Here is a 22,799-nt window from a genome sequence, read left to right as displayed (position 1 = left end):
TGTTGTAATATATTTTTTATACGATACTTTGTAATATGACTATACTTTTCTTTAAACAAATTACTGATATTTATCTTATAATCAGGTTAATAAAGTTTTTTAAACGTTTCTTTCAGCGTTTCGTAGAAAAATTGAAGAAAAGAAAACTCGATGATGTGTTCTGCCAAGAAGACACAATGAGAGAGATCTTCGAGAATTACGTAGAGTTTGGAGACAAATCTAATGAAATAAATGATTTATTCTGCGGTAATGATGGAAGAAAATTCATTACTGACGTCTATGACAGTTTTGAGTTCGACAAGTTTGGGAAAATTGTACGTATAACAATTGATCAACGATCAAATAATAATTTGTTTTAATTATATAATTAAGAAAATTCTACTTTTCAGGTGTCAAATGCTTTATCAACCATGGTTTCCATGGCATTTAAACAATTAGTCAAGGTCGAGAATTCAAATTTAACATCTGTCGTAAGAAATATTAAAGGATTCGTGAATTATTTGGACACGCGTAAAGTAACGTACTTAAATTGGAGCATTTTTCAAACTAGCGATGAATGGAAAAACACTTTCAATGAATTACAACTTCAAGGAAGATTGGATATGTAAGTAAAAAAGGAGAAAACAAAAATTACAAGCAACGTGAATTTTACTTGTTCAGATTAAAGCTGTGAGAGTATTCTTTTTCGTATTCTGCTGGAAAATGTTTTAATGTATTTCCATCACTTTATTCGTCAGTAGATTGTACTATATTTTCTATTATATATACTTGTTATATTAACCATCAATTAAGCAGTCGTATTAAGTGCATTTAATATTTTTTACTTTAATTATGTACACACCCACACATACACACACACACACACACACACAACGTTTTTCAAATTGTACTTCAATGCATTTTTAAAATAAATATACATTATTGTTATTATTATTAGATCTATGAGCAAAAATTTTTTAATTAATTTAGCTCATGTTATAATTATATTTACCTGCAAAATTATTTCTAAATAAGAAAATTATGTCTGCAATATTCTAACTGCTTCTATTCATAAATTACAAGATGTTGTATTTCGCGCACCAACATTTTCTTTCTCTTTTTAGTTTAGGAATTCATTTGAGCATAGCGAAGATGCTGGGTTTTCGCAGTTTATCGTATACATCCATCAAACCAGATCTAGAAAATATGGATCTGTTAGCTGACATAATTTTGCAAGATCTACGAATTAATCCTTCCAACTGGATCGGAAAAGTACGCCAACACAAAGCTGAATTAATCGAATCGTTTTATCTCACCGTCACGGATAGAAAAAAGGTCGGTTTAAAATGTAATTAAAATCTTCTCAAATTTGCGTAATATAATCGCTTGCACATTTCTTTATATTTTAACATAATGGGATTTCCATTGAACAGGCGTTACAGATCCTCGAGTATTCTAATTTCACGCGATCATACTGCGTGGAACCGAATCCGCCGGATTTGCTGAATTTTCCTAAGGAATCGAACAGCACGGTACTGAAGAATCTGACGTGCTATCTATCCAAAACTGTGCAGAGGAATCTGGACTTGAATCTGACCAAACTCGAAATGGAGGAAGCCACTTACAGGCAGAGGGAATTTAATTGGACCGCCTTCAACGAGAAGACAATCGAGATTTACAAATATGTCGATACTCTGGTGCATCAGGAGGATCAGTCTTTAGATTCGAAGAAACTGGAAAAATTGAAACAAAACTTCAAGACCTCGTGGACGACGGACGTAACGGCGAAGGACGCCTGGGAGATCAGGTAAGAAATTTTTAATGCGCTTCAATCTCTCTATCTTTTACAACCTACTGCCGCGCGTGAGATTGCGCGTGAGATTTGTTCGCGATAAAAATGATCAGTGACACATTGCGTGTGTCTGCAGCGTAGGTTTAATCTGCAAGCTCTTCGACGTGATGGAGAGCCCGCTGTTCAGGATCCAAAGCAAGAAAAATTGGAAAAACATGTACGGGCTTGGGTGGGCGACCTCGGTGATTTTCGACAATATCGAGAAGATCGTCGATCAGATCCAGAAGCGCGATCACGTGGCGAAGCTCTCCGACGTCTTGCGGGAGATGCCGCAGACCGAGATACTCGTCGGCACGTTCCTAAGAAATTTATCTCCGGTTATTCTAGATGTAGTCGACATGATAACTCTGCGGCCGGTGCCTCTTGTAAGTGGCATTTTTCAAATGTATCTACTCGATTAATTTCGAGCGGTCACGTTCTTAGAACATATATCGCGAACGGTTTTTGCCATTAGATATCGGCGCTCGATGATTATAAGGAACGTGAGACAATGTGGCCCTGCGTCTTCAACGAGAGCGTTGGCGCTGCGTTGGAATTAAGAAACGGAAGCCGAGAAGTCGTTAGAGAACTCGAGAAGATCGCTTGCGATCCAAGTCTTTTCATTAAGGAGTGGAGGGAGCAACCGATAATAATGCGAGTCCGAAAAATGGTGAATTTGTATTGCATTTAATTACTTATTTATATTAATCAAACGAGAATATTTCTTCACAAATAAAAAAAACTTTTGCTTATTATTGTAAATGTATTAGAAAATAGAACAGAAAATAATAATAGAAATTTATAGAATACATCTTGAGTTAATGAATTATGGAAATAGTTACATTACACGTGTGTTTATTAATTTTTAGTTTGAGCAGAATGAAACTGCAGAATTACCATCATTTAACTGGACTCGGGGCTATACGAATTTTCGGCGATTAGTGACGAAGCTTGACGACTTGATAAACGATGCTAAAGAAGTCGTTTTAGCGGAAGAACCGCAATTGGCAAAATACTTAAAGACACTCGCGACAGAATCGAATAGCATTGTCGAGGAAAGATTTCCAGCCATGCAAAGCGATTGGAGGTAAATATTATATTTTACATTATGTAATAAACAACCAACAAAGTTCTTGTACGTTAAGCTTTCAGTCCAATCAAAAGAAAAGCGAGGTATCGCTATAATTTACGTCGCACATAGCAGTCATTTTAAAAGTACTTAATTTTTGTTTAAGATATACCTTGGATCATGTTGACCTAGAAATGGACAAAGCTATCAAGTCTTTCGGCAGCGATCTTTCCGCAAGAGAGCTTTGGAAACCGTCAGTCAGCGTTACCGACCGCGTTCTTATCTCTTTAAAATATATATCTCATATCATTCACAAAAGCTCGCGCATCATAATCGACATATTACAAAGCGGTAAATAGATCTTTAAATAATATTCATTATTGAACATTTTTGATATGATTGATATTACTATTTAATTCTCCAATCATTGTTATAATGTTTATTTTTTTAGGCACAGGGAAAATCAGTTTGTTATCCTTGTTAGGATTCGACAATACCTCCCCCGTTACTATTTTCTACAATCAATTACCTTTTATTCTATCGACGGTGATAAACGGGATATCCGATCCTGTAATGGACGATCATATTGTCACAGCGTTAGAAAACAACAGCACAATCACATGTTCAATGTTATTTGATTGGCTGTCGGATTTTAAAGTCGGTCTGAGCAATGAGGAGTACAGGACCTTGAAAAATTTTACTTGCGATCTCGATCCCGAGAACTTCAACGTCTACACAGATCTCTATATGGCGGAAGTAATGATTTGGAACAAACCCACCAGCAGGTATCGTTCCTTTGTAGCTTCGATAATCGGCGATTTGTACGATGCCGCAGAAAGGATCAGTCTCACCGTGAGGCGCAAAGTAACTATCGAGCCGCTGTTTTCGAAAAAATATTTGGAGCACCTGCTCCAGATGCTGAAAGAGAGTCTGGAGGTACGAAGCGAAGAGGGTACTTTCCACAAGGTGATTACGACCACACGATAACTAATCATATTTATATTTCGAAGCGGAAGTTTTAGATTTAATTAGACGATCCTCGCGCAAGCAATGCAACAAGTGGCTGTCCTTTTTCAGGAATTGCAGCCAGGTCAAGATTGGTTGAATTACAGATTGCTGATCGAGGGTATGTCGGAGGTTCTGGTTCACATTGGCAACGCGTTGAAAAATGCCGAGTTACACGACTACAAATTGGAAACTTGGCAATTGGCGGAGAACGGCGACACGCGTCAATTGCTGAAGATTCTTGAAGCTTATCCGGAAGAGACGGTCGCGTTGATTGCTATTCTCAGCACACTCGACTATACGACCGGCGATTTCGTGCCCTTCAAGGATCTCAGGAAGACTATGTGCACTCAGCATTTCAATTCCAATTATTGGTCAACGGCGAGGAAAACGCGCTTCCTGCAGGAAGTCTGCTCGTTCGATCCCTATCAGCTATTGAAGACCGCCACGAGCGACGAGTACTATGTACGTACAATAATAGAACATAATTCAAATAATTTACTTATGTAAATTAAGTGTTAATCTCTTGAAAATGTCTCTCTTCTGATCCATTTATTGTTATATTTCTTACGTTTCCTCTCCGTAGGAGGTTGTTACCGGTCGAAAAACTGCTCTATCGAGATCGACGCCGTTAACTTTGACATTAACAAGATTATTGGATATTGTCTCGAATTTTACCGTCGCATCGCCGGGAGCGAGTCTCAGCTCGAATATTTTCAATGTGACAACGTGGAAGAATCTGTCCAACGAAACCTGGGCCCTGATCTTGAAGTCTGAAAAATCCTGGATCCACCAGTACCGAAACTCGGCGTGGTACCGACTCAACGTGACATCGCACGGTGATATAGATTATCTCGTCGGGTCGAGGAGAATGTTTCAGCTTTTAGAATCCGCGGTCGATCTCACATTCGGCGGTGATATCTGGCAGAAGCTGCGCGTCATGTACGAGTCCTCAAAGCTACAGCCGCTACTAACACTCGTGGAGGATATGCCTAATCTTCTTATCACCGCCGTCGATACTTTCGTCTCGTCCGAGAGACTGGATGACTTCATGCAGAAGCTCTTCCTCGGCCAGGTGCACCCCTGCAATATCGATCGGTATCTGATCCCGCCCAGCTACATGAGGAAAAGGGGTTTGCTGGCCAGCATTACGAACTTCTGTCAGAAGATCGTCATGAGTAACGAGCAATTGACATGGACGGATTTGTTGCCATTCAATAAAAAATACAATGTAATGGCTTGATCGCCTTAAGGTGAATGATACCGGTGAACACTATAAATTGAAGTGTTCTTTAAATTAATTTTACAGAATTTTACGCCCGGTATGCCAGAACCGGAATCCGTTTACGAAGAACAACTGTTGCAAAGCGTTCAGAGATTTCAAGACACTTTGATTCGCGATATGTCGGAAGGCTTCAAGCAGCCGAAGATTCCTGCATGGTGGACGTCGTTCGAAGAGGGTACCCTAAAAGACTTTAACGCGCAATATAAGAAAAAGGTGAACATCGATAATCGTTTATTGAATGTTTTTTTATAAAAATTAATTATCTGTTAGGCACAGATTTGTTTGTCGGTCTCAAAAAACTTGATGCGGCTTAATTAAAAATGTTTGCAGGACTCGAAGACTTTGGCATATGCGATGGTGAAAAAGTCAATGTCAGTTTTGAAACACTTTTTGGAGACTCAAGAGAGTGCTGAGTAAGTTAATGTGTTATTTTAAAAAATGACAATTAATCAACTAAGAATAATAAAGAATAATATACGTAATTCTGTATTTTCTTTTTTTTTAGAAATTGCACGTGGTGTTCGACGCTTTCACTAGAGATTTTAAATTCTCAGTTGGTGTACCATAATCTCTACTCAAAACTACTCTGTCGAATGAATCGATTAAACATAACAGAGGTGCATAACATTTTGATAAACGATTTCAATTGGAACAAAACGGCCAGTATGGTAAGAGAATGACAATTATAAATTGCGTGGAAGAGTGTTAGCGTCGTTTGTTAATTTAAAGACACTTCTTTCAGGTCAAAGATTACAAATATCTCAATAAGAAGAAGACGCTAGACGAGTACTTAAACACGCTCGAAATTACCTTGCATTATATCGCCGACATCGTGATCGATTTTCAAAACGAGACGTACAGTAACAGAGTAAACGAGTGCTATAACAAATTTGTCGGCGGTCCTACGTATTCCAGGCCGGGGTTGTAAGTATTTCCTCGTCGCGCAAACGATAAATATATTGCGATGAAGTAATACTATCCTCATTTCGTTCAAGGTATATTACGCTCCTTCTAAGCGTACTGGACATGTTGGAGAAAAACGTTTACATTCTGGACTCGGCGTCCATCCACGAGGGCATCAATAATTTGACGAGATTAGCCGAGAAACACGTGCCGATCTGGAAGCCGTTGCGCGAGGTGGTGAAGAAGTCCGATCTCGCCGAGATCGACGCCGCGTTACCGAACGCGACTATCAACGTGAACGCGTTTCTAAGCGATCTGAACAGGACGGGCTTGTGCAGGACGAAGATCGATTGCCAGAACGCGACGGTTTTGTATAAATTTCTCAACTCGAAGAGAGCGGGCAAGGTTTTCCGTTACGATCCTAAGGCGTCGAACTATCCGTCGGTGTCCGACATTTCGAGCCAATTGGCTCGTAGTCTGGATGTGGATCTCATAAGTCGGCAACTGTATTTCTGGCGCACGGAGGCTTCCTGGAATCTCTTCTGGCTTAAGGAGATCCTGATTCATCTATCCGCGATCCTCGAAGAGGGTAGAAATCTACTGGACGTCGCTAGTAAAATAGATTTCGAGGACATTACCGGCGTTCTCGGAGTTCCCGATCTCGTCGAGGGCATCGTCAACGTAGTGAAGGATAAAACAGTCGACAAATTATTCGACGGGTAAATTCGATTATCATGTCAGACAATAAAATATATATAATAAGTAGGAGAGAGAAGTCATATCTTTTCATAATTTAAATAAAATACGTCTCTTTCTCACACAAATTAAATTCAGAATCACTATATTTTTTAACAATCTGTAACTCTTAACATATCCTTTCTTTAGGATATTAAAAATATAATGCATGCCTCTTCTTTTCTGCAGAATGAAGGAGCTCCTCGAAGATGTTGAGCCGTTCATAAGTAATCACGAAATAATCGACGATTTGAACACAATAATCACGACATTGGAGTCGATGGAGATTTTCAAGAACCTAGGACTGCTGGATATGAAATGTATTAAATTTAAAACTTCGGTAGATTAAGCGACGATTTTTTTTTCTAACTAAAAATTTACATTTTTACAGACGTTGTCAGAGAAATGTTCGACAATTGGGACTTTGTACGAACGTACTTGGTCGACAAAATAAATATTACCAACGAGATCGCTCTTACTTTGGGCCAGGCCAAGATAGACATGATTTCAGTCTTCATGCAAGAACGCGGGATCGTCAGTCTGAAGGATACCATTTGCTCACCCGAAAAGCTCAGCGACATGTTGCATTTCGATAATAATATTGTGACTGCCGAGGAGGTTAGCTCCACTCTCTGCCAATTGGAGGACTCCCAGACGCAAGATATCGCTATCATGTTGATGAAGAACTTGAACTTTGATTATATTTTTAGAAACGTAATTACAACGTATTATTTTATTGATTCTAAATGCGACAGGGATTTGGAAAGAAATGTTTTTCATCGTTTTAGTTAATGAGCGCTAACGTCAAGAGTATATTGGCTAATGCAAATCTAACGGAGACCGAGGGGAAAATTATATTGGACAATCTTGGCGTTGCTGCGGAACTGTTTCCATTTTTCAAAGACAAACTGGCAGCGACCTTTTCTTCTTTCGCAACAGACGAAAGTAACGCGAAAGAAACGGATGAAGCGCCAGACAGTAAGTCAAGCAACGTAACAATATCGGCGTTATTAAATTCAAACGAATTTTTACTTCTTTTGACAAATTTTGTAAACCTTTTAGATTCGCAGTTTCTGAAAGATTCTAGCAAATTGCTTTGTGGTAGAACATTGATTCAAGACGAAGGACAAATGTACAAAATTATCGCTAGCTTAAAGGACAGTAACAAGGAGTCCGATCAGAAGGAGCTTGAATCTTTGCCAGGTAAGACATAAATGACAATTACGGAGCGAACGTCGAACCGTTCAATAAAACGATTTATTGTAAAAGAGTAATCTTTGAAATTTCAGACACTTGCAAAGAAACGTACAAAACTGTACTCGCTATACCTGGCGGAAAGATCGTCTGGTCGTACGTTAAGCCCCTCTTGCGCGGGCAGATTCTTTACGCACCCAATACCCCTGTGATCAATGAGATCATGGCGTTGACAAACAATACCTTCGTGCAGATGGAACACTTTGGCGTATTAGTGGAAAGTATCGAGAAGAGCCTTAAAGCTCTGGCCAATCTTACGGAGATGGGCGACTCTTTGAAAGAATTACAGAATATAATGTCCTCCGACGTCATGAAGGTTGCAATTAAATCAATGGGCGGTGGCAATTTTGAAGGTATTATCCATGTTTCAAATTTAAAGCTTCATTTTAAATTTAAATATGCGAATCAGTTGAAAAACATTGTTGTCGTAACAGGTGATCTTTCCGAGTTGAATATCAGCGAGATCGCATGGCGGCTGAAAAAATCGAAGAAACTAATCTCAATGATCGGCATGCTGAACAGCATGATGGGATGCGTGCTCGTGAATAGGACAATAGGTTTCCCCACGGAAGAAGAATTAGAAGTAGCAGCTAGTCGATTGACCGAGACAAACGAGTTTCTGGCCGGAGTGATTTTTATGAACGACGCTTCCTCGCATCCAGCGAAGAGATCCCTGGAATCCGAATTACCGGACGATATCACTTATAAGATTCGCATGGACGTGGACTATGTGCCGTCCACCACAAGACTGAAAACTCAATTTTGGATTCCCGGGCCCGAAAGTAGCTTCATCGAGCATCTCAGGTATCTCCGAGGTTTTATTCAACTGCAGGACTCTGTCGATCGTGCGATTATAAAAGTGAAGACCCGAAGATACGATCTCAACTGGAGGACAGTCACGCAACAGATGCCGTATCCGTGTTGGAAAGAAATACCGTGAGTAATCGATATTCCAGAGATAAGTGAGTCTTGTGTAACTGCCGAGGACGTGGACAAATCCATTGAAAATTGTAGTATCATTATTTCTTCGCTGACAATTATTTGTTAACAAGGGAAATAAATGTTGTAGATTTCAAACGACGCTTTACGAGTCTCAGGGCTTGCAAGTATGCTTCTTCTTTGCGTTAATGATGTGCGTTGGATCGGCAGTCAGGCATATCGTTTGGGAAAGAGAATCACAAAACTCTATGGTACGATATAAAGTTAACTATTTAAATTATCTGCAGGTGATGTCAGAATTTAAAAAAGAATTTATAATTTTACGTATTATGTAATAAAAAAAAAAAAAGAATCTGAATGTAATATAAAAACACTTGAAGAATTTAAAAAAAAAAGTAAAAAATATAAAACTAGTTATATCCAAAACAATTTAATGACAAATTACAATTAGAATAATTGGAATTCTATCTATAAAATTTAAATAGATAGAATTCTTAGATTTATTATTTATAATTTATAAATAGAATAATTCTATTCATAACTTTTACGATATATATTTTGATTGAAAAACTCAACAAGCAAAATAAGAAAGATAAAAATAAATGATAATTTATTATCTTTGTTTTTTTTTTCCGTTAATCTTCTCAATCAAAATGTCATCGTATAAATTATAAATAGAAATTTATTTCGACATCTGATGCGGATTATAAATAAACTTGAAGTAGGCTTTGCAAAGTCTTGACTGTTAATCTTTTACTGAAGAATACGCTATAATTTATTTGTCGATTGCAATTAATTTTTTTCAGGTAATGAGCGTAATGGGATTGAAGCCATGGCGAAACACCCTGGCTTGGTTCATCACGTCTTACGCGGAGGTGTCGATCGTGATGATTTCCATCTCCATAATTTTACTGGCCGGAAAAATTCTTCCACGATCGGATCCTTTTTTGGTGCTTATTTTACTTTTTGATTACAGTTTCTCCGTGGTGACTTTCTGGTAAGTGACCACTTCAAGAGTTTCTTGCCGTCGTGCGACTGCATGTATTCGGACAAACGATTATATTTCCTACTTTGCAGAATTAACCACTGTAAATCATAATTACATTTCAGCTACATGATCTCGACGATGTTCAGCTCCGCCAGTCTCTCCGCTGTTACCACAGTAATTATGTTCCTATTAACTTATATGCCGTACATGATTGTTATCGCCATGGAGGCTGTATTTGGATTGGGATTCAAACTTTTCATCGTAAGTCCAGCTAGCAAAATAATATTCTTATTTAAATGAAGAGAAGAATTAAAATGTAAAAATATACAATTGAGTATTAACGTCCACTTATATGTACATTTAAAGGGATATTCTAGTTTCTTCTAAAGTCTAAAAGTTTACCCATTTTTATCATTTTTTTTAAAGAAAAATACTGCTTTTCTACATTTTTATTTTCCCATTAAAATTATTAATTCCTATAAATTAATTATTATTTTATACATATCGAATTCAATCAATTTTGTTAAAAAATTGAAACCTATATTTTAAACATTTCACAGTGTGTAACTGAGCCGATAATTATTAGGTATACATTTAAAAAATCATATTTCTCTTGATAATTAATTTTATTTCGCTCACAAAATTTTTTATCAGAAATATCTTTTATCATATTATAAAGAACAAAATTTTATTTAAACGTATATACAATAATTTGAAAAAAAATTCCAGAAAAACTCTAATTTTTAGTTTTGTGCTTTAGACGAGAATATTAACGAACGATTCGTTTTATCAAGAATATTGCAAAACAATTTATTTCTCTATAGTGCCTGAGCATGTCAACCAGTTTCTGTTACGGATGTCTGTTCACGGTGCGAAAGGAAGTTCAAGGCGTCGGTTTATCTTGGGCAAATTTGTGGGAGGAATCGAACCCTGGTGATTCAATGACTCTGGGACTGTTGTTAATAATGATCGCATTAGATGGGTGTCTGTACGCTGTGATCGGCTGTCTAATCGCCAGATACACCGATTCAGGTACAAGCGCGACAAGTGCTTCCCGTTTATTTTCTTTAAAATAATTCTTTGACATTGGTGAAGGTGTTAAGAGTGACAAGTAGAAATTGTCTAATACTAACACTATTCTTCTTCCCTATCTTTTTCTATGCGAAACCAACCATGATCAATAATCGCGCGAACATGATTCTGGATATAAAATTGATTTAATCAATCAGAGAATTTTTTATGAAGTTCTTGATCTTATCGGTGCAGGTGATACTTTAAAATTAATATATCTGCCTTTCTATGTACGTATTTTAATTCCCTATTGTCATAATTCTCTCGTTGATAACAATTACTAATCGTCAGGGCTATGCGGTAAAATTATTTGAAATAAACTTGTATTTGTAAATGTAATCGGGACTATACAGTTTTTACAAAGTATCGGAATTATCAATTTTAATAGCTTTTAATTTGTGACAAAATTACAAAAGTGTTATTTTAGATCACAAAATTTATTTTAATATATCAATTTATCTATGTTTTCAATGTGGCTAATTAATAACAATTAATTAATTAATGAGTCAACAATTGAGTTAATTAAATAATTAATTACTTAAGCACTTTATAAATAAATCAATTATTTTCTATTTAAAATAATTTCATAGCGTCATTTCATTAGCGAAAAATATTCTAACATATCTCTTCCGCATAGTTCTACCACACAGCACACAAAAGAATAAAATTACGCATGCGAAATCATCACATATTCGCAAACTTTGCACATGCACATTTCACACGATGTACTTTCATTCTTCCGTATAATCACGAGATGCACCTCCAAGAAAAGTCCAGAATTGCGGATTCGACTTAACGAGAGAAATTGCGTCGTTTTGAGAGAAGTCGATGAGGAGACCTGGTGAGTTATCTGCAAAACACGGCCGAGCATTACTGATAATTTTCCAGGTAGGGGCTTTCACGGTTTGAGATCCCGTAGCTTATGGTGGGCCGACACACGCTCTCTCTATGGCAGACCGAGCTACCTCGCCTTCGTCAACAACCTCTATTTCACTAACGACGTTCTCCATCCCTCAGCCACTTACCAAGGTATCGCACTCTTCCCCGTGCACACACGCATGTCACGAAAGTTTGTTTTCAGCTTGCCTGTCTGGCGCTGGTTGTTCGCCAGCGATGAGCTCGCATGTTAGCTGACACGAAGGAGCAGGAATAAAAAGAACTCTTTGATATGACGCAAACTGGGTTAAATTTTATGATAGAACGATGGAAATTATAGTCAATAGTTTTTATGGTGTTTATAATAATTTAGAATTTCGGAGTTTCTGTAAAAACTTGTCGAGAAAAAAGATACTCCTTATTTCCAAGAAAAGCACAAGCACATCATTTATGTTTTTACATTACGAAAATTATTTTTGTTTATAATTGTGTCGCATCAATTTGTTCTTTTTATTTTTACCGTAAATATATATGTGGACATCGTGCCTTTTATGTTTTCTTGCATCTCGCTTTTATATCTCGATTTGGTGTTTAAGCATGTAAATGTGATCATATCTGCATGTTCATATCTTTCGATTTTCTTTTCGAATGTTGTATTATATTTTTTTCAATCTGCAAGTGTTTTAAGGTGATCGTATATTCTGTATCAATTATTTTCATTGCGTTCGAATTGTTTATATGATATCTGCAATGCACGTATTGCACGAAGTGTCGCTTGGAACGTAGTTTAAATAAAAAAGAACATTACGTTCCTGTTTGTCTTTTTCTATTGAAAAATACCGAAATTATGTTTGAGAGAGATATTCGTATTCTTTACGTATGTATATGGTATGTATATGGAGTTGCTTTGAAAAGAATTGTTAAATTCGCTTTTCTGACGTAAAATCGGTAAGAGCTTATGTATTTTCGATTGTGCAGGCATTATTATCGTAGATTTGATATAAAAACGAACTATTATTTGTTATCAAACGTGCAGATGACGAAAGCGATCTTAGTAACTTAACGGTCACGGAGAAGCAAATCGGCGTGAAATTTGAAAGTGTCAGGAAGGTCTATAATACCGAACGAGGTGACGTCGTCGCCGTGGAGGACTTCACTTTAAAGCTCTGCGAGGGCGAGGTGACAAGTCTGCTTGGGAGAAACGGTGCAGGAAAGACTACTATTATGTATGTCAATCGTTTTACGAATTGATTATTTTTCTATTTCTGCTTTAAAATCGATTCAATATCGCGCTAATTTGAGCGACGTCCGTCAAATATATATTGGATGTGTGCAAAAGTTTTCCATAGATATTGTAATTAATACTTTTTTTTAATACCAAAGGATGAGCTCCGCTAAATTTTTATTTTTAGTTAAAAGCATCACAAACATTTCATCGAATTTAGCCAATTTCTTTTCTTAACGAGAGCTGATAGTGCTATCTGTTTAGAGATAAATAGTATATTAACATATCTATAGTAATAAAAAAAATATTGATTACATCTATCGAAAACTCATCAGAACTTTTGCACTCGTCTGATACCTCAAATCATTTTTTGAACTAATTATCTTCAATGTGCATTAAAATCGATTCGATAGCGCGCTAATTTGACGACGCTCGAGCAATGTTCGTTAATTTTGCATTACAGCAAGATGTTGACCGGGATGGTAGCACCGACCAATGGCGAAATTTGCTTAAACGGAGAGGAGGGCTGCAAGCCTGATATAGGAGTCTGTCCTCAAGAAAACGTGCTGATCGGAAGTCTGACACCGAGGGAGCACTTGGTCTTTTATTGGAAGCTCAAGAGACCTAATGACGATAATAACAATATGCAGAGAAACGTTAACGGGTAAGATGCTAAACTAAAAAAAAAAAAATCTTGTAATTTTTTCTAATTAAAAAAAGTTCTTTTAACTTCTTGGAAAAATTATTTTATAATGATTAATTGGATCTATCGATTGGAGAAGAAACGTTACCGGTTTCTTTGTTTTTTTCCACAGAATGCTAGCCTCTCTGGAACTCGGACGCCAGGAACACGAGCCCGTGTCGCGTCTGTCGGGCGGTACACGACGCAGACTCTGCGTGGCCCTGGCCTTCCTCGGTTCCCCACGTTTGGTGATCCTGGACGAACCTGGTGCCGGTGTAGATCCCGCGGCCCGACGACGAATCTGGCGGCTGATCGATCAACACAGGATCGGTCGAACTGTGCTCCTCTCGACTCATCATCTGGATGAGGCCGACATGCTGAGCGACACGGTTGTGGTGATGCACAAAGGGAAGATCTTATGCACCGGTTCACCACTGACATTGAAGGTGACACACGGCACGGGATACAGATTGAATATAGCTTTCCCGCCCGATCATTATCCCAACGGGGAGGTGGGGATAGGAGGCATAGCAGAGCCGGTTGACAAGAAGAATCTGAAGGCTCTTCGTACCGTGGTCGAGGAGATCATGCCAAACTCCACGATGAACGAGGTCTCCGAGTCAGAGGTCACCATCATGTTGCCTTTCCAGGGGAAAAATGGCATTAACAATGAGTAAATGTCCGATATGTTAATTATTAGTGCGTCGCCGGAAAGTTGATTAATTTTTATGCTGTATATCATTCAGAATTTTTTTTCCGCGTTAAAGAGCTCACATAAACTTTGCGTGCAATATTGCAGAACGTTTAAGCAGAAGATATATTAGATAAAATCTACTTATTGCACAGTGATTCACGATAATACTCGCTTGTTATTCTCGTACCGTCCTCGCAAATATTTGACGCTTCAACCCTCGTGATTTATCTTAAGGGGGAATCGTTGTAATCATACTCGAGACCAAAATCGATTAAATACCTGCGTTTACGTTCGAGTAAAGCCAGGGTTGTTTCAGCATCGCGCAAGTGGCGAAGGCGCTGGAGGACAACCATAAGCTTTTGGGATTCTCGCATTTCTCATTGGAGTGCGACACTCTGGAAAGAGTCTTCTTGGATCTTTGCGCGCGAGCAGACAACGGATCGAGTGTTATCAGAGCGAGTCAAGATAGCGTTGTTAATGTAGATCATGGTGAGAAATGTTCCACGTGCACGCGCTGTGACATACATAAAATCCATCTTTTTAATTAAAAGATCTTATTTAACTTTTCATTGGAGAATTTAAAAAAAGACAAGAGAGAGAGAGAGCGAAAGTTAAAAATAAAATTGATAACAAATGTTAAAAATATAATATTTTTATAAGAATTAATTTATATTATAATTAAAATTATAATATACTTGACAAAAAGTAGAAAAAGAAACAATAAAGCCACTAATTATTACGTTATATTGTGTTACTCAAAATTACTGTCTTGGATATTAAACACTATTCAGATTAAAAGAAATTAGTTTTACCATTTTTAAAGAAAAAAGTTTAGTTTAATTTGTTTTCTGTGTGTGTGTGTGTGTGTGTGTGTGTGTGTGTGTGTGTGTGTGTGTGTGTGTGTGTGTGTGTGTGTGTAGTATAATTAACTTTCTAGCAAGTTCATAGAGAAAAATAAAGGTTTTTGCTTTGCGCAGGAGCTCCAACGTTAGATGACAACGTCGATTTAATTACCGACATGGTATTGAAGCCCTCGCCAATTCGACAGATGAAAGCCATGATAAAAAAGAGGATATGGCATTTTGCGAGAGACTGGAGAGCGCCGTTGGCCGCGCTCGTATTGCCAACCATGTTCGTCGCAGTTGCTATGGGATTTTCTCTGATACGGCCACCGTCCGAGAACGAGCCGCCTCTGGCTTTAACCCCCAAACTTTACGACACTCAACCGACTTACTTTTACAGGTAGGAGAAATTTAATAAAAAGATATTGATAGAAAGAAGAAATAAAGAACAAGACGTCTGGTATAAATCTCGTTGATGTGAACATAACCAGTTAAAGGATGTACTTTGTTTGTATTTCTGAAAATTAAAGCTTTGAATTCAATAAAATAGAGAAACGTAATTTAATTTAATTTAATTTAATCACTCAAACTAAATTAAATTTAATGAAATTTAATCAAGTCCGTATTTTCTATCTGATATTTTTAACGTTTTCTTTTATTATTGCAATATCGATAATAATTCAATCAAATTAAATTGAATTAATATCCACATTTTCTACCTAATATTTTCAATGTTTTATTTAAATCCTGTTATTGCAGTATCAACAGTAATGATCCGTTCCTACAACATGTGTCTATGCAGCTGCACGATCGCTTCGGGGATGATTATGCTGGCGCATGGCAAACCTTACCCAATGTACGAAAGCGCGTGATAATTATTTTAAAGTTCATGAAAACTTCAAATAAGTTATAAACATTATCACGTGTTCATCACGTAATTTAATCTCAAAACAATTCATAGGATACCGGAACTTGCGAATGTATAGATGGCCAACAAACTTGTCGAGGACTTTCCAAACCCATTGAGGGCCTTCTTCAAACTCTACCTGGTCGACCTACTTTGGATTGGATCGTTTCAACGCATCAGGAATACATAGAGAGACGGTAGATTTCAATATCGCATTAGAATAGTAGAGTCAGATATTAAGATTTTCTGTACAAACAACGATTTGTAGGTACGGCGGTTGGTCTCTGTCGCACTCCAAGGAGGATCCCCTTTTTATTGTTTGGTACAATAACAAGGGCCACCATGCCATGCCGGGGTACCTGAACGCCCTCAACGAGGCAATCCTGCGTGCGTCCGGGATACAAGGGCACTTAACCACATTCAATCACCCCTTGAAGCTATCGAGCGATCAGTTGAATCGAATGACGATGTAAGCGTTACCTCTAACGCGGCGGGAAATTTCCGTCGAAGGTATTCCCCGTCGTGTGATTGTTACGTGTGCGCCCGCGGGATTAATTAACTGCTAGAACTTCACGTGACGGGGATGCGGGCGGGATTTCCTCCCTTCAAACGGACAGGTGAAGGCATTCGCTCGCGATTTTGAAGCGGGGCTCTTGAATCAAGAGCGCGCCGACGAGTGAGAAACGTTCCGGCGCGTAGACGTTTCGTTTACTTTTAATTAACGTACCGCATCATTCGGTATTCACGCCGATCGATGCGCGCGTTCCGAAGTTACGTTGCAGAGTTCCCACTAGTATCTTCAAATCGCCCACAATATAATCACCTTTGTTTGTTTTTCGTAATGAATATGAAGCATCATCATATCCATGCATGTTGCTCCTGTGCTGCAACAACGACAATTATAAAATTGTTATTTTTAAATATTGTGCGCGCAGAAAAGAGAACTCTGAGAATTTGATATACCGAGTATTTAAAAAAGAGTTAATAATACTTTTATTCTTTTAAAATAATATTAAAAATAATATTATAAAATTTAAATAATTCAAAATATTTATAACGTGGACCGCGTCATTTAAATGTTTCAAAACTACCAGAAATTTTACGTTATACTTTTTCACATTTCTTCAGAGTGCAGCACGTGGCGGATGTCGGCGTGGCGTTGGTGCTTCTGATAGCTTTCAGTATGGTTGCAGCGCAGGGAACGAAGGAGATAGTCAGAGAACGACTGACAGAGGAGAAGAGAATACTCTATCTGGCCGGGGTTCATCCTATTACGTATTGGACGACAATTTTAATATGCGACTTCATAGTGAGTTAACGTGGCGGAGAAAATGCGGGAATTTTTTTTTCGAAGATCCGCTAAAAACGGATTTTTTAAAATACGATTTTAAATATCATTTTAAATGGTACTTCTCCATTTAGGTATTCAGCTGTGCTCTGTGTCTAGCGGTCATTGTTTTCGAGATCTTTGGTTTGTCGGCCTATGTTGCGAGAGATAATCTGGCCGGTGTCTGTCTCATATTAATTCTGTTCGCGTAAGCTATTCGCACTTAACTGTCGGCGTAAAATCGACATAACGTAAGTATCTCTGAGACGTTACTCAATTATTTTTTTTTTTTTTAGATGGGCGGCGTTACCATTTTCGCATCTAGCCGAAAAAGCGTTCGACGACTCGAGCCTGTCCAACATGGTGCTCTTCTGCGTAAATACCTTCATAGGCGTGGTCTGCCTAGCGACTATTTTGGTCCTCGACATCCTCGGCAAAACCAAAGCGGCCGAAGATGTGAGGAACATGCTGCATCACATTCTAATGATCTTCCCGCAATACATTCTCGCCGACGGGTTAGTCGCGATCACGAGGAACGACATCACCGCCGAATTGTTGCAGAGATTTCACATGGACACTTACAAGTCTCCCCTCAGCTGGGACCTTCTCGGCTACCACTTCGTCTCCCTGTTTATAATCGGCACGATTTTGTTCGTGCTGAATCTGATAATCGAGTGTCGAGTCCTGCCCGATCTGAGGAGACAGAAGGTCACTTACGAGACAGTGCAGGAGGACGATGACGTTGCTAGGGAGAGGCTGAGGATCGAGACCGGGATGGTCGACGATACTCTGAAGACTATGAAGCTGCGGAAAGAGTACAAGAGCGTGTACGGGACGAATGTCGCTGTGCAAAATTTAAGCTTCGGCGTACAGGCCGGGAAATGTTTCGGCCTCCTGGGGGTGAACGGGGCGGGAAAAAGCACGACGTTCAAGATGCTGACAACGGAAATCGTTCCTACGGCCGGGAAGATTATTCTGAAGGGGAACGAGATTGGCGCGGGGCCCTTATGCAACGGCGAGGTCGGCTACTGCCCTCAGAGCGACGCCCTGGACGGATTCCTCACGCCCCACCAATGTTTGACGATTCATGGTGAAGTTTGCGGATTGAGCAATGTACCGAAGGTAAATAATGGACGAATAAATGGAAAATAGAAATCTATATGAAATTCAGCCTGTTGATTAAAACTTAATAATTTAAATAATAATAGAAGAATATAAATTGATATGTAAAAATACAATTAATTAGAGATGAGATTTATTCACTCATAGCTGGGACTTGAAAAATTGTTTTATCGTACAAGAAATATCAGCCTAAAGATTCAGTGATTGAGAGATTCATCTTTTAGTTAATAACTAATAAATTTATAATATATCTTTCTTATTTGCGTTTACGATATTTAAGAAGCATTGTTGAAGGCTCTCGTAAACTTCTTTTATCGTAAATTCTTCAATCTCAGAGTTGCAGAAGCGAACTAAATTGTAAGAATTAAGAATTTGCAAAAATTTGGAATTCTATCAGGGATTTCATTTATTATTTCAGGCGGTAGAGACAACGTTGAAGAGGTTCGATCTACTCAAGTACGCTCATCGAAGGGTCTCCGGCCTCAGCGGCGGTAACAAAAGGAAATTATGCGCTGCAATAAGCGTTATGGCTCCTGCCGCAGTAATCCTCATGGACGAGCCCACGAGGTATTTCGCATAATTTTACAACTGCGATTGTTAATTTCGTATGAGAGTTACTTAAGGATAGATAGGAGAATAAATTAGATGGAAAGATTAAATTAAGTGAAAAAATTCCAAAAAAATGAAGCATGAAAATAAGTACAACTTTACATTTAGGTGTCATTTATTACTATATTTAAAATGCATGAAATTGATTTATAATAGACAAAATATGAGTACCTGTCATTGAAGACCAAATTCAAAAATTTTGAACGCTTAGTGTTTTATTGATTTCATTTTTTAAGAAAAAAGTTTGCTATTTTTTTAGTTCTATTTTTCCTTAAAACACTTTTTCTTATAAATAAAACTTTAAAATTTTCTAGACTATCAATAATAGAAAACTTATGTTAAAAAATCTGTGTATTACAATATAATATTCTACATTTCGATTACAAATATAGCAGTAAATAAAATAACTTTATTTAAATTCGCAAGTTTCGCCTCGAATTAGATCACACAGATCTCTTGTTTTTTTTTCTCTTTAATTTTGTATTAATATTGCTGCTTGTTTGCGCGCAAAGCGGAATGGATCCTGCGACGAAGAATCTCGTGGCCAGAGCCGTGAGACAAGTGACGAGGAGTCAAGGATGCGTCATACTGACGTCGCACAGCGTCGCCGAATGCGAGAATCTCTGCACGAGGGTAGGCATTCTCGCCCGAGCCGGTCTCAGGTGTATAGGAACACCGCAGCATTTGAAGCACAAGTAAGATTACACTTCGAACTTCCTCTTTCGCAGAATATAGCGCGTCTCTTTTAACCCCGGATATTTCCCAGCAGACTCATAAACCGTACACAGTAAGCTCGGCGCTTCTATCAGTTCTGATTTTCCGTTCCTGTTTGCAATCCTTTTCTCTACACTGGTGAACTTACGGATCCTTGCTGGTCCCGCAGCTTAACGAATATATTCCTCAATTGAAATCTCTTATCTTTATACCATCTCATATTGTCGAACAATCCTCTTGAGGTAGCTAAGACGGATACAGAGCGGAGGCGATGGGCTGGGAAAAAGTCCGGTGATTCAGGTTCATTAGATTCCCGGCACGAGGGAAGCTTAAAAATTACAAATATTTTTTCTCCCAACAATCATTAACCGAAGGAAATTTTAAAGAGTTGCCATAACGCATTTTAATTAGATTGCCGGAGAACTTAATTGAGTCTAAAACCTCGAGGGCGATGACAACGTCTAAGAGGTCTAAGCTGACTTTGATTTCTTAATGAAAGAATAACATGGCAAAAAAAAAAAATGAATTTGACTGTGATAACAAAGCCAGCCTTTCAGCTCAACCGAATATGTTCCTATATTAAACGCGATACGATTCGGAATAATAACGTGGCGTGCGGTAAATATTTAAATGTTAAAATGCACTCGGAAACGATATCGGAAAATATGTTTCGTCGTCCATCCTCCCGTCCGCGTCAACTCTTTCGCTGTCGCAGTGTCTCTCGCTGCCGTAGTCGAGGGTAGAATTTACGATACGGTCCCGTCCACGTTAGCAGCCTATCCTGCAATCCGCTCTCGTATACGTCGCGGAGAGAGTACGTTGAATGATAAAGAATGGCGAGTGCACTTTGTTACAGTATAGAGCGCGCAGTAAAAGTTCATCCTCCTTCTATCCTTTGTCCAGGCCCGAGTTTGAGATATAGATCCGTGAGTAAAAGAATTTAAGAGTGCTAATAAAATCGAGTTCTTCTCTTACGGCCCCTGCAATCTTCTAACACACTACACACACACACACACACACACATTTTCTCTCTCTCTCTCTCTCTTCTGTGCCGGAATAACTTCCCCATCTATTTCTTTATTGCGATCATCGCGGTTAATTCAAGGGTCATTTGGCGCGCGTCGCAAGCCCGTATCCTGAGACTTGTAAAACCGATTTGACTTTCAGATTCGGCGAAGGATACGTCGCCTTTCTGAGATTCGGCCAGCCGGTTTCCGCCGCGGATCTTAGGAGGGTTATCCTGAAATATCTGCCGCAGGCGATGATCTCCTCGAGGCAGGCGACAGCTGCACGGATCTTGCTGCCGCGGAGCCAGGACATGGCGCTCAGCGTGAGCTTCAGCAAGCTGAAGCTGCTCGCGGAGGAGCTTAAGGCCACCGACTACACGCTCACACAGAGCTCGTTGGATCAGGTCAGTGAATCCAATTCAACGATACGAACAGCGCGGCGCGAGCGTTTCGTGGATTCTCGTCAATTTTGATTTTCAAATGTTTCGCTTTTCCGAGCGAAGTCGACGCGTTTTTACGAGCCTGCTTTTGCAATCAAAGTGTCGTACGTAAAGTTACAGCCCGATTTCGAGCCTCGCGATTCTGGCCTCCTACTAGACTTTCGTGCCCGCTCGTACCCGCGATATTTTAATTCTCGCGACGTGATCTTCGGGTGAACCTTCGGATCCGGCGACGGTGAATGGGCGTCACGATATTCTAAGGGCTTGTCTTCAGCAGATGATGCACCGCCGTGGCGCGCGCGATGCACCAGCGCCTCCTCCTGTCGTCCAAAGACGATCCCGCGTTTTCGTCCCACCGATCCTGACGGATATTAATGGGTCCGCCCGTCCCGTCTGTAGTTCCGCTTACGTACACACACCCTCGCGATGGTTTACTACAGGCTGGCAGGAAACGCTCGTCCGCACGTCGGCTGGCTGCCTCTATGAGCCCGCTTAAATGCTTTCCGGGTAGCTGCAACGCGCGGCGCCAACCCTTTTCCTCTCCCTTCACCCTCTGCGAAAACTGTTGTTAATTAACCGTTCGCTCATTTCTCTCCCTTCTTCCCTTTCTCCCTCCCTCCCTCGCCGCGAAATAATTCACCATCTGAATAATGAAGCCCGAATCTGGAATCTCGAAATGTAAATGTCTTATGCGCGCGATATATTCCTCCTGCGCGTTCCGCTCTGCACTTTGAAGCCCTTGCGCGTTGTGTGTTGCGACCGACGACGACTGTCTTTCGCTTCAATGCGAGGGGATTGCAGGCGTTTGCCCCGACGAATACATATATTGTCGGCGTATGAAGGCCGTCAAAGGGTCGAAGTCCCGCATACATTTCTCGAGTCGCGTATTTAACGTTATTACACGCCGCGGAACGATGCGATTAAAGTGCAATTAAATTAACCGCCAATCGGATTAGAATCGCGCGACGACGACGCGCCGCGGTTACAGTTTTTTTTTCTCTCTCGCGCCACACCATCATGCGCGAAGAACTTTCTGTCCGTTCGGAGGATCCGCTGCTGGCTGCTCGCGCTTTCCGCTAAACCCAGAAGCGCCGCGCTTGTGCGAATTATAGGGCCGCCCTATCTGTTTTCCTCTCTCGCGATGACGTCCCGCGCCCTTCTTTCCCTCGCGCGTAAAGCGCCCCGCGCTTTTATCTGGGAATAATTTTTTTTTTTTCTTAAAGCGCGGACGCGCAACCGTCATGTAATTGAGTGGGCCTCCTCCGTGTGTGCCTCTAACTTACTCTCTGCCCGAC

At 39.5% G+C, this 22,799-nt stretch overlaps 1 protein-coding gene across 4 annotated transcripts in view; it reads left to right on the top strand.

The window, feature by feature from the left end:
- The window catches only part of LOC105837746, a 37,533-nt gene that overhangs the window by 10,763 nt on the left and 3,971 nt on the right, over positions 1 to 22,799 (top strand). For 3 of the 4 annotated variants that reach the window (XM_028193090.2, XM_028193089.2, XM_028193088.2), the window contains exons 9-49: positions 117 to 314; positions 390 to 604; positions 1,104 to 1,314; positions 1,413 to 1,786; positions 1,908 to 2,196; positions 2,286 to 2,480; positions 2,680 to 2,897; positions 3,046 to 3,230; positions 3,331 to 3,845; positions 3,957 to 4,349; positions 4,471 to 5,115; positions 5,194 to 5,382; positions 5,500 to 5,582; positions 5,675 to 5,837; positions 5,912 to 6,093; positions 6,165 to 6,791; positions 6,997 to 7,127; positions 7,199 to 7,521; positions 7,596 to 7,785; positions 7,870 to 8,010; positions 8,097 to 8,414; positions 8,496 to 8,997; positions 9,131 to 9,251; positions 9,807 to 9,997; positions 10,111 to 10,249; positions 10,813 to 11,020; positions 11,948 to 12,088; positions 12,972 to 13,161; positions 13,624 to 13,824; positions 13,976 to 14,515; positions 14,853 to 15,025; positions 15,514 to 15,778; positions 16,138 to 16,234; positions 16,340 to 16,482; positions 16,554 to 16,754; positions 17,414 to 17,594; positions 17,708 to 17,820; positions 17,909 to 18,734; positions 19,153 to 19,301; positions 19,856 to 20,038; positions 21,225 to 21,468. In XM_028193090.2, the coding sequence (XP_028048891.2) occupies positions 117 to 314; positions 390 to 604; positions 1,104 to 1,314; positions 1,413 to 1,786; positions 1,908 to 2,196; positions 2,286 to 2,480; positions 2,680 to 2,897; positions 3,046 to 3,230; positions 3,331 to 3,845; positions 3,957 to 4,349; positions 4,471 to 5,115; positions 5,194 to 5,382; positions 5,500 to 5,582; positions 5,675 to 5,837; positions 5,912 to 6,093; positions 6,165 to 6,791; positions 6,997 to 7,127; positions 7,199 to 7,521; positions 7,596 to 7,785; positions 7,870 to 8,010; positions 8,097 to 8,414; positions 8,496 to 8,997; positions 9,131 to 9,251; positions 9,807 to 9,997; positions 10,111 to 10,249; positions 10,813 to 11,020; positions 11,948 to 12,088; positions 12,972 to 13,161; positions 13,624 to 13,824; positions 13,976 to 14,515; positions 14,853 to 15,025; positions 15,514 to 15,778; positions 16,138 to 16,234; positions 16,340 to 16,482; positions 16,554 to 16,754; positions 17,414 to 17,594; positions 17,708 to 17,820; positions 17,909 to 18,734; positions 19,153 to 19,301; positions 19,856 to 20,038; positions 21,225 to 21,468 (10,593 nt within the window). The remainder of the gene's footprint in view (positions 1 to 116; positions 315 to 389; positions 605 to 1,103; positions 1,315 to 1,412; positions 1,787 to 1,907; positions 2,197 to 2,285; positions 2,481 to 2,679; positions 2,898 to 3,045; positions 3,231 to 3,330; positions 3,846 to 3,956; positions 4,350 to 4,470; positions 5,116 to 5,193; positions 5,383 to 5,499; positions 5,583 to 5,674; positions 5,838 to 5,911; positions 6,094 to 6,164; positions 6,792 to 6,996; positions 7,128 to 7,198; positions 7,522 to 7,595; positions 7,786 to 7,869; positions 8,011 to 8,096; positions 8,415 to 8,495; positions 8,998 to 9,130; positions 9,252 to 9,806; positions 9,998 to 10,110; positions 10,250 to 10,812; positions 11,021 to 11,947; positions 12,089 to 12,971; positions 13,162 to 13,623; positions 13,825 to 13,975; positions 14,516 to 14,852; positions 15,026 to 15,513; positions 15,779 to 16,137; positions 16,235 to 16,339; positions 16,483 to 16,553; positions 16,755 to 17,413; positions 17,595 to 17,707; positions 17,821 to 17,908; positions 18,735 to 19,152; positions 19,302 to 19,855; positions 20,039 to 21,224; positions 21,469 to 22,799) is intronic. The other variant, XM_028193091.2, reaches the window with a different exon arrangement.

Source organism: Monomorium pharaonis, chromosome 8, assembly GCF_013373865.1.
Source record: "Monomorium pharaonis isolate MP-MQ-018 chromosome 8, ASM1337386v2, whole genome shotgun sequence".
NCBI classification, from domain to species: domain Eukaryota; kingdom Metazoa; phylum Arthropoda; class Insecta; order Hymenoptera; family Formicidae; genus Monomorium; species Monomorium pharaonis.
This window is presented reverse-complemented; position numbering and strand designations above follow the sequence as displayed.